Source organism: Chaetura pelagica, unplaced genomic scaffold (assembly GCF_000747805.2).
Source record: "Chaetura pelagica isolate M959 unplaced genomic scaffold, ChaPel_1.0 scaffold657, whole genome shotgun sequence".
In the NCBI taxonomy this organism is placed as follows: Eukaryota; Metazoa; Chordata; class Aves; order Apodiformes; family Apodidae; genus Chaetura; species Chaetura pelagica.
The window spans coordinates 428,353-439,717 of record NW_009953931.1 but is presented as its reverse complement, the minus strand read 5'-3'; the positions used below and the strand labels follow the sequence as shown (position 1 = coordinate 439,717).

The window sequence follows — 11,365 nt, the reverse complement described above, 5'->3', positions numbered from 1 at the left end:
CAGGTGTAGCAGCCAGCTCAGGTGTAGCAGCCAGCTCAGGTGTAGCAGCCAGTGCAGGTGTAGCTGCCAGTGCAGGTGTAGCTGCCAGCTCAGGTGTAGCTGCCAGCTCAGGTGTAGCTGCGAGCGCGGGTGTAGCTGCGAGCGCAGGTGTAGCTGCTCCTCCGGTTGGCAGCCTGGCATGTTGGGCAAGATGACCACAGCGCTGGTGACACGTTCAGTTGCTGGTACTGCCTTGAATCCTACAGGGGCTGCGGCCAGAGCGCTCTACCCCTCCTCCTGCAACCAGGAGTGTAACCTGTGGGGTGGTAACGTCCTACATCGCTACGGAAAACCCGCTAAGGCTTGTCTGTCGGAGAGCCAAGCGCTGCCAAGCGCTGCGGGCTGTCAGTAAGGGCAGGGCTTGCCTGAAACTCCCGTGGAAGCCAAACGCAACATTGTGAATAGCACACTTAGAGCTGACATCTGCTCAGCTGTCACAACACCACATGCGACATGGAAGAGGTGGGAAAAACTGGGGAGAGAAAAATTATCCCAGCAGGTACTGTTTTCTGTTGACTCAGTCCTTCAGATTTCTAAGAAACCTCAGTGGCCATTGCAGAATAACAGGAGGTGGCTATTTGGAACAGGCTGTGTTCGTTCCTGAAGGAATGAAACATTCCGGTTTGATTAACGGTGAGAAATAGTTTCTCACCAAAGTGTCCGTTCTCAGAACCCACATGGAAATAGTTGGTACATGTACATACCATTGGTTGGCACATCTCTCCATCTTCTGCCTCATACTTGCCAGATTTTGGAGAATGACCCAGTTCATAGAGTCGATCTGGTTTGGATAGTAAGGAAGAAAGCCTGAGAAATTCGAAACATGTATATACAATTTAGATGTGTTCAGCTGAACTGTAGAAGGCCCAGACTAGCAGTTCCTAAACTCTATTTGTTTACATTAAAAAAAAAATAATAAAATTGTTTTGGGTTTTTTTTTTAGTCCAATACAAATGTTTGGACTGTATCATAAAAATAGGGACAGATTTTCCTGTCACTACAGTAAAAAGAAAAACACATAAGGAGCTAGGATCAGTTTGAGTTGCAGTAACCTGAAGAAAAAGAGGAAGAAACAAAAAAGGCTAATTTTGCAAAAAAGAATGGACATTGCAAAATAATAATTACGTTTGCTGAAGAGGATAATTAGGCCAATTGGGATCTGTTTGTTCAAGGAAGACAAGATGAGGCAAATGTGCAGGTAGACTCTCTGTGGCCTAACAACAGTTCTCATTTGAAAAGAAAACTGTCAGAGTGTACATTACAGGATAGATTTGAATTTATATATAAAAAAAAGACTATGGGAAAGAGAGGCCCTTGTGTCATTCCCCAAGAAAGAAGACAGCCATCTATTTGCCAACTATGTATTTGCTTAGGATATGAGAGGCTGAAATCTCTGTCTTTGGATCTGGACCAGCTAATGATGTTATAGTGCCATACTACCGATTTTCTGGACTCCTTTTTGTCCAAGTTCTGGTATCACTTGAAAATTCAAGAAAAGCTTACTCAAAAAAACCCTCTAGACTGGCTTGAGTCTTGTCAAATAAGCAATTAGTTGTGGAAATGAGACTTCAGAAATGTGTGTACAGATAGGATCTACTCTGTCTTCTCCATTTCTTGTTCATGGAATATCTGTGTATACAATAGAAGTGTTAAGAGAATATATCCATATTTAGTGTCTTCTTTTCAACCAATCCACAGGAATATTGTGTGATGAAATTTTTTTCATCCAGAAATTCCCAGCTAGCTCTAATTTTAGCACTATTTTAAAATCGCTAGGTTTTTAGATAGTGCCTTCACACTGGTCATTTTAGAATGGCCAAGTCAGTACATCAATACTGATGTCTTGTAGCTTGGAAACTGAAGAGCTACATTCACCAGCTTGACCTTTTAACTTGATTGTCTGAAGTTCCTTCTAATTGTTCTAGACTCTCATTGAATGCTGATCCAATTTCCCTCTTACTTACCTTTTTATCAATCATAAAAGAAATAAAAAATAGTTCAAATACTTATCAGAGAAAATGAACCAGTGCCACTTATGAGAGCATGGATTAGTAATATGATTCTGAAGGTCCTTGCTCTTGCTAACCAGCAGCTTTGGGGCATCTGGGCCATCAAGTCACAAAACTCAGAAGAGACTTTCAGGTTCCAGAAAGCCATAGCAGAGACTGAGTTTCACAAAAGAAGTTTTCTTCCTGTATTCCATCCATTCATGCTTTCCCCAGCTTCACTCTGTAAGCATTGAGTTACCAAATGATGACACGCTGCAGTAACTGAACCTTTTTAGTGCAGGAGGACACTTCCCGTGCAGCAGCTTCCTCTTCAATGGTCCTTTGTTAGACTCCCTTGAGTCCAACAACCTCCAAACTGAGAGGTGAGAAGGTATTCTTAGCAGTGGGCATGTGCTTATGAATCTCCATGTAAATTTTTCCAGGAATTTGCCTCACTGGCTGAAGGAATTTGGTTTCAAACAAGCTAATTGTTAGACCTTTCCTTCTCTTTTCCCCATCTGCCTTTATATAAGTCAAACAAAAGTACATCCCAGAGAATGGGCACGATAAATTTAGGATGCTGTGGTTCTCAGCTGTTTATTACACCTCTTGCTTCCACTGCATAGCAGGGGCTTGTGAAGCTCCCTTGGTGACACTTCCAGCTGACTTGCATGGAGACTGATGAAGAGCTCACATAGGATTGTGTTATCACAACTCAGCTGTGAAGGACTTAATCTGCAAGTATGTAGGAAAATGGTTGTAGGTGGTTAATTTTTTAAACTGTTACACTGGACCTAAAGAAGCTCATCTTTCCATGAGTTAAGTGATTGTGACTAGAAGATCCACATCTATTAATTGCCATTATGAGTAAAAAATGGTCAACAGAGTGTATCTTGTCTCTAGGATACTTTTTAGGTATGCTCTTACATGTTCACTGTAGAGCATAAATAGTTGATGTTTTAATGTCTGACACAGCTTTTCATGTACTACCCTGTTAGAATTGATAGATTAAGGCTTCCCAAAGTGTTTTTCATCCCCGAGCATGACACTAGCACATGCTAGCTTTGTGCTAGGATTTATACTTCTATGATGCTGTTGCCTTTTCAAAAGTTGCTTTTATACCACTAGTAGTGCACATATCATAGGCTGGGAATATCCTGCCCTACCCAGATAATTTGTGGGGGTCCAAACCAACAACCTGAGAAAGTCACATAGCACATCCTCAGCCACCTCATTCCTGGATGGTGAGAAGCATGTAACTTGCTGGCAGCCAGGGCAGCTGTTCAGAGGGACCATCACAAGCTGCAGAAATCGACTGATGTGAATTTCTGGACAGTTAGCAAAGGCAAATGCAAAGTCCTGCATCTGGGATGCAGTAACACCTCCCCCTCAAGAGCACAGGCTGGGGACTGTCTGGCTAGAAAGTAGGTCTGTAGATAAGGACCTGGGGGTCCTGGTGGAGGACGAGCTGAATGTGAGTCAGAAGCATGCCCTGGCAGCAACAAAAACTGCATTAGCATGGGAGTAGCTTGGAGGTTGAGGAAAGTGATTATACCCCTCTATTCAACACCTGTGAGACTGCATCTGAAGTACTGTGAGCAGCTGTGGGTCCTGATTGTTAAAGAGATGTTTGACAAAATGGAGAGAGTCCAGTGGAGGAGAACTTTAGTCTTTGAGGGCTGCAGCGTCTGCCAAGCAAGGAGAAGAAATCTAGAGAAGGAGGTGGGATCTAACTGTAGTCTTCTACCACCTCAAAGAGAGGTTGTAGAGAAGAGGAAGCCAGACTCTCCTTGATTTTTGTCTTGTGAAAGATTAAGAGACAATAGTAACGAGTTGCAACAAGGAAAATTCCAGTTGGATAGAAGTTGTTTCAGTGCAATGAGAGTAGCTGAGCACTAGAACAGGACTCAGAGAGACACTGCGGTCTCCACTGCTGGAAATTTTCAAAATGTGGCTGGACAGAGCCACAAGTAACCTGCTCTTACTTGAAGTTAGCTCTGCTTTGAACAGGAAGTTAATCTAAAGGAGGCACTTTCTACTTCTGTTATTCTATCAATTCTAAGCTGTAAAGTTGGTTGGCAAAAATATGTGTATGATGAACTGAAGCCACAAGAAGTGCAGGAGAAGAATCACCCTCCTTCAAGTTCAGAAAGCAGGGAATAATTGCCAGTCTGGAGATGCCTAGGCAGCCAAGGTATGCACAGACTGTCATGTATGTGCAGCCTGTCCAGTGCTTTCCAAAAGTCACCAACTTCTGTGCATATACTGATCGGTGGGCATATCTCAGCTCATCTTAGTGCATTGGCAGTCTGGTTGTAGCCACTGCACAGTGGCACTGATCATGCTGCCATACATCTGGAAATCCCAGACAAGTAAGGAGTTCTTGTAAATGTCAACCACACAATATTTTCAGTCAGAGAAAGAAGATGTGTGTCAGATTTGTGTTTAAGATGTACCCATAACACCCATTTTTCCTAATTTTGAGAGACCAATGTTGGTCCTTCCTTTTTGTTCCCATTATTTCAGAAAAATTTGAAGGAGTGCTTTTTAACTCCATCCCATGTTAGTGAATCCTTGCAGCAGATAATCACTCTATACAAACAAAGAGCAAGGATTCAACCAGATAAATTTCTGAACTTCACCATCGTCACTCAAATAATAATAAGTCAGCAATATATGACAATTATCCGTGTGTGAGACTTCAATAAGTCATGGAACCAGTGCTACAAGTGCACATGTAATTGGTTATCCTCATCTGCTGAAGTAGTTCAGGAACCACAAAGCCAGAGAGTTGCTGTGGAAGTTCCTCCATATCCAGCTCCAGAATTTTCTCTATATGTTCTTCTAACATGATACAGTTAAAGTGTGTTTCCGAGCATGCTTTTATTTGCCATGCAGAAGGATCTCTGCTCTGGTGTTTTAAATTTAATTTCTAGTTTAAGTAAGAAGTGTTGAAACTTCTGTCACATTTGCCCTTAGAAGTTTTGTTTGGGAAAACTACTTTGATAACAGTTTGGAAAGCTGACTTATGTTCCTGACAAGAACGTTATGCATACATTTAACTGCTGTTGCATATATCTATCAACGGTAAGCTGGATATAGACTAACTTTCCATGCAGAACAGACTTATGGTAGCTGTTTTACTATGTATGGTTTCCCCAGTAGCCTAGTATATTTAGGTTAGAGCTATGTTAAAAAAAAAGAAGTCAAAATTAGAGGAATAAAAAATAACTGTGGTAAGATTTGTGTGGTTCCAAATAAAAACAAAACTTAGGTTCACAAGTAGAGTGGTATTTTATTGCATGTCTTAATCTTCTGCCTGTGTCAAAATAAATGTCAATAAAACTTCCTGTTTAATACTTCTTTGAGTTAGTTCCCAGTTGTTGCATTCATATGAAACATATTAGGATGAGAGAAGCAGTGATGGAAAAGGATACCCTTTACAAAGTGCAGTAAAATCCTTTGCTCGTAAACTGTGCTGCTGTTCTTGTTGCTTTTTTTCTTTTTAATTCACAGACATGTGTAAGCCATTCACTAAAGGATATGTATGTGAAGTCTTAAAGGTATTTTGCAAAGATTTTTGCTTGAGTTTTGTGTTTTGGGAGAATTATGTATTTTAATTTTTTTTGCATGACAGTACCAGCCAAACATTTTCAGATTGTTGCATTCAAATTACTGGTAAAGTTTAGTAGACCTAATTTGAGTTTCAATAAAGGGTGTGCTAGCATCCAACAACTCTGCAGTTTGAAACTGATGTTTGATAAACCTGTTCTACCCTGTATGTTGTATCTTGGACTTTTCTAATAACGTTAGTTTGCAAGTGTGAAATAAAAGCCTTTTAAGGTAGCTGTTTGTCAGGTAAACTAAAAATCATTGCACTTGTGTTGTCTAAGTGGGTAGAAACCTGAGTGGAATTTCAAAAACTCAAAAAAAGTGAAAAAAAAATTTAAAATGTTCTAGAATTTTAAATGCAGAACTAAAGTTATTGTGGTCAAATGCCTTGGCAGCATGTTTACTTTCTCTAAACTTGGAATATATGCTGTTGCTTTAATAGAACAGGTATCTCATGCCTCTGCCATTCCCATTATCATATATTTCTTTTTGTGATTTCTTAAATGTAAAAAAATGAGCTTGATTTTTTGCAAAAGGAAACATTATGAAAGACTGGACTTTTAATTAGACTGAAATGCAGAGAGGTCCTTCTCATCTGACTCACCAACAGAATGCTGGAGCACAGCAGGAAACTTAGATGAAGAGATAGCATTGGTACCTATTTTATACAGTGTTCTGGGTGATTTAGTGTCATTGGTCCTTTCAGTGATGATTCCTTCCCAAATCACCACTTTGAACTTGATGCCTGAGGCTTTTGCTTTGTTTTGTTTCCATTCAGTTGCTTCAGTGCACGGTTTTGGACACAGATGAGTTGTAGGCATCCAAATTAGTTGCCTAAATTAGAAGAGCAGATTCCTCTTATAATGACCTGTGTTAAGTTAAGAATCCACCTGCTCCCTATTTACTTCATAGGGAAACTGAAATTAGATGCCTCAAGATGTAAACACAGTTATATAGACAAAGTGAAGCATAAATGTTAATGTTATCAGGGTATTCTTCTTTAGTGTTTAATGAGAGTTACTGGTGGGATACCCACATAAAAGCGGTAGAGTAAGATGTTCTTGAAAATTTTTCTTTTCATGGACTCTTCAGAAGGGTGCATTTCCACTGAAGACCTTGGTGTACTTATGTCACTGGCACAGTTAGTTCTCAAATCATGTAGTGAAGCACTGTGTTTCCAAATGCCACGGGACAGTTTTTGTTTCTATTTCAAATCCAGGTAAACTGAAGCATGGAAACTGTTTGACCACGTTCAGGTAGATACAGCTGGTCAGAGGCAGCTTTAGAAATAGAAAGCAGGACTTACAGAATGTGGTACACACTTACAGTGTAAAGCATGGGTTGCCTGGATGTCCTCCCAAAATTGAACAGGCATTTGCAACCTAAGCTCCAGTCCTCCAGACTCCCATTACTAGGAAGAGTACTTGGTACTTTGATTTCACAAGGACTATTAATGGCAGTAAGCACTGCTTTGGGTAGCAAGTGTTTGCTAATGGATCTCTAAATTGCCTTCTATGGAATAAAAATGAGAAAAAGAGTTTTGAGGAAGGCTGAAGCAACTGCTAAACCTATTACTAATGGCTGATTGGAAACACTGTAACATATCCAAAAAAGTGTGCAATAACATAGAAAAACATGCAAAAACAAGGCCAAGACCGTATTTCTGAAGAATTTCCATAATCTCGGCATTTTTATGTAGGAAATACATGTTAAATATTGAATACTTGAGATCCAAAAATAACTCCTGGTTTGGTTTACATCAAATGGTGACAAAATTGTAATGGCAATTCTTCAACTATCTGCTGTAATAAGCACATTACTGAAGAGAATAATAAATTATGAAGACTGAATTGTATTTATATCAGTTTGGATGTGTCATTAAGACAGCACATAGATCAATAAGTAACGTATTTTTCTGTCCTTTCATTACCAGAAAAATAAAGGCACACTAAAAAAAACAAACCATAACTTAAACAGATGTTGTTTCCTGGACAGTCACAGTATTAAATTAATCTCCACTATAATTCTGCTGACATGGATTAAATCAGTTCAAAAATTCATACTGTGAATTTCTCTTGTATTTTTTTCTTTTAATTACAATTTGTATGGAAAATAAAAACAGCCAAGCAATCCCAAGGGATTTCTGGAAATTATCAGTGAAATGCTGTCTGCTTTCATAGAGTGCAAAACATACTTCTTTGGTATATGTATTATAATGCTGTTTTAATATTCTAGAGGATAAGGTCTTTGCAGGAGTATAGGTTTTCCAGAATTGCAACAAACACCCACACAATGTACCCCATATAGAGCAAATCTTTCAAAGATAAGTCAATCATAGAATCACAGACTGGCTTGGGTTGGAAGGAACCTTAAAGATCATCTAGATCCACTCCCCCCACATTGGCAGGGACACCTTCTACTAGATCAGGTTGCTCATAGCCCCATTCAACTTAGCCTTGAACACTTCCAGGGATGGGGCCTGGGCAACTTGTTCCAGTGTCTCACCACCCTCATAGTGAAGAATTTCCTTCTAATGTCTAAAGGAAAGGAAGAGCAAGGAGAAGCAAGGAGGGGAAAGTAAGGACAATGAAGGGCAAGGAAGGGTAATAAGGAGAAAGGAAAGTCAAAATTGAAGGTCAAAAGATGAGCAAGAAGGGGCCAGGAAGGGCAAAGAAGGGGCAAGGAGGGGTAGAACTGAATAAATATTTTAACTGGTCTTAGGGCAAGGTCCTGATCTCTTAAGTACATTGGAAAGATGACACTGATATCAGTGGATCAAGATTTGGAATGGTTTAAGATTGCTTTCAGTGTTAAGTGGTGTAAAAGCATGTGCCGTGTGTATATAGAAGCTCTGATCTCTTGAATAGCTTCTGTGGATCCCATCTGATGCTGAAGTGATGTCCCATGACTGGCAAAAATAATTCCCTCAGGTCGTTCCTTGAAGAGCCTCAACATCACCTGCCAGTAGGGGAAAGGTATATTTTTAGTGGCATCCATGAATGACATGGATGATAAGTACCAGGTCTCACAAATGTCCTGGATTTCTGGCTGTTCTCACAGCTAGTTAGTTCAAGTGCAACATCTCCTTTTTTAATATTGATTGATGTATTATTTAAGGACATTTACTGGAGTGAGCCTTACCCACTATGTTCTTCATCAGCAATATTACCAAGCCTGTGTATTTTTGCATCCACCGTGTATGTTTTCTGCAGCAGGGAGACTGGCCTGGCATGTTTTCTCTTCCTGTCAGTCTCAGTCTGGCTAACACTGAAGGCAAAAACCTGTCAGAAAGGGAGCAGGCTGAGGATCTATGAAAGTATGGGGAGAAAAGTCAGAATCTGGAGGAGGGTGAGGATGGATGAAAAACAAATGTTATACAGAAGAATCATGACAGCTGGGTGAAGCAATAGCAAGTTTCAAGCAGAAAGAATTATCATTGCTTAAAGTGTGAGATTGATGCTAATTATTACTGCCAACAACATACACTGTGACCCTGTGTGGTGTACTCTTATTTTGTTCTGAGTTAAAGCATCAATCCCAAAGTGAAGCCAAACAAAATAATCTTATGTGAGAAAGGTAGAGAAAGTTTTTTACATACCAATTAAATCACTTTGCTTGCCAATGCTCCTTTTATAACATTCTGCAGCATATTCTCTTCCTGATGCCTTTTCTGTAATTTTACATGGTTGCACTGGGGTTACCCATGGTCATCCTCCTGCTGTATTCCTGGCGTCCAGTGACTACTGCAGCAGTATGGGGCTGAGGTGTGGATTTAGGAGATAGGATGCTAGAAGAAAACACTCAAATGTGTTGATACACAGTGTATATCAACATTTCTTGGGTGTCGCCCCTGTAGAGGTTAGAAAGGCAGCAGTGACTTTAGCCTAGCCTTAAAACCTTTCAGACTGCAACACACTATTCATCCACATGCAGAATTTCAGACAGGACAAAGCCAACATTAAGAAGTAACTAAAGCTGCCTTGTCTGGCAGCTGTTTTTCTCAACAGCACACTTAATGATTTACAGTTACAGAATCAAAGAATAATTCAGCTTGGAGGGGATCTTGGGCAGTCATCCTGTCTAACTTGTTGCTCGGAGTAGGACTGGCTCTGAGATCAGAGCAGGTGGCTCAGGGCTTTAGCTTGTTTGATCTTGAAAGTCTCCAAGGATGGAGATGGCACAGTCTTTCTGGGCAACAGGTTCCACTACTGGATTATCCAGAGAAAAGAGTTTTCCTAATATCCAGTAAAAACCTCTCTTTCTTCATCTCATGTCTGTTGCATTTGTCCTCCATCATGCACCACTGCATGCAGACCCTGACTCCATCTTCTCAACAGCCTCCCAACAGGCACTGACAGGCTATTAGTCTTCCCTTCTCCAGGCTGAACAAGCTCTGTTCCCTCAACCTCTTCCCTCAAGACAGGAACTCCAGTCCTCCCTAACCATCTTGGTGGCCTTTCACTGACCTCACCTTTTTTATATCTTGTACTGGGTATCCAAAACTGTATGCAGTTTTCCAGATGTGATCTGATGCGCACTGAGTGAAGAGAGATAATAACTTCTCTGGAGCTACTGGCTGTGTTCCTGTTAATACAGCTCAGGATGCAGTTGGCCTTCTTTACTGCCAGGGCTGATGTTCTTTGCTTCTGGCTCATGCTTTGCTTGCTGGTCCCCTAGACCTCCACAGAGCTGTGCCTCAGCCAAGGCGTTGCCACTTTGTTCTGGCTTTACCTCTTCCACTCACTGTTACCTCTTCTGTTGACATGGTCCTGGACTCTGAAGTTTCCAACTGTCCTGCAGGTGGATGGAACAAAGGACGTTTCTTCTCAGAAAGGGTGGGATAATATAGGACTGCAGATATTACAAGATGAGCAGCAGCCTTTAGGTAAGGGATTCAGAAGTGCACATGTGGGGTGTGTTAAGTCTATAAACAAGGTAGGTCCTTTTAGGGAATGAAGAGGCAGGCTCCTTTCTCAGTGAGCCAGGTGGGAGGTGGTGACTATCCTAACAATTTCTATCAGCAATCACTTTGCTTCCATTGTTCACAGTTCCTCAGCTGAGAAAAAGCCTGAGAATCTTAATTTCATACCTTTGTTGCATGTCATGGAATCCATAATTAGTAATAAATGAACACTATCAGTTCCAGTTACCTTATCCATCTTGGTTTTTGTAGAATTATTTGTTTTTCTTTGCTTATCTTTTTGCCCTTTCCAGATGAAAATGCCTCTTGACAGCCAGAATGACCACTCCATGCTACAGAAATGAACTAGAAAATGATACTGGGAAGCAAGACGTTTGTGTGAGCAGATTTGTAGAGGATTAGGCTTTGGGTGGGTGGAATGTGCCTGTTGCAAAGGTTCTGTGGTAAAATTTACTGGAGCATAACATTGGGGATTTGAAAGACGTGGATAAGCCAAACCAACATATGTGTTTGCACTGTTTAGAGTGGCATTTACAATACAGGGTGGTAAACCAACCTCATTTCAGCAAGACGTTTGTGTGAGCAGATTTGTAGAGGATTAGGCTTTGGGTGGGTGGAATGTGCCTGTTGCAAAGGTTCTGTGGTAAAATTTACTGGAGCATAACATTGGGGATTTGAAAGACGTGGATAAGCCAAACCAACATATGTGTTTGCACTGTTTAGAGTGGCATTTACAATACAGGGTGGTAAACCAACCTCATTTCAAAACAAACCAATTCTCCTGGCACCATGTAAATCAGCAGGA

At 40.7% G+C, this 11,365-nt stretch overlaps 1 protein-coding gene across 1 annotated transcript in view; it reads right to left on the bottom strand.

Annotated features, from left to right (window-relative positions):
- FBXL2 (F-box and leucine-rich repeat protein 2) overlaps window positions 1–11,365 on the bottom strand; it is a 72,274-nt gene that overhangs the window by 48,783 nt on the left and 12,126 nt on the right. The window contains exon 2 of the mRNA XM_010001706.1: window positions 744–846. Within this exon, the coding sequence (XP_010000008.1) occupies window positions 744–846 (103 nt within the window). The remainder of the gene's footprint in view (window positions 1–743; window positions 847–11,365) is intronic.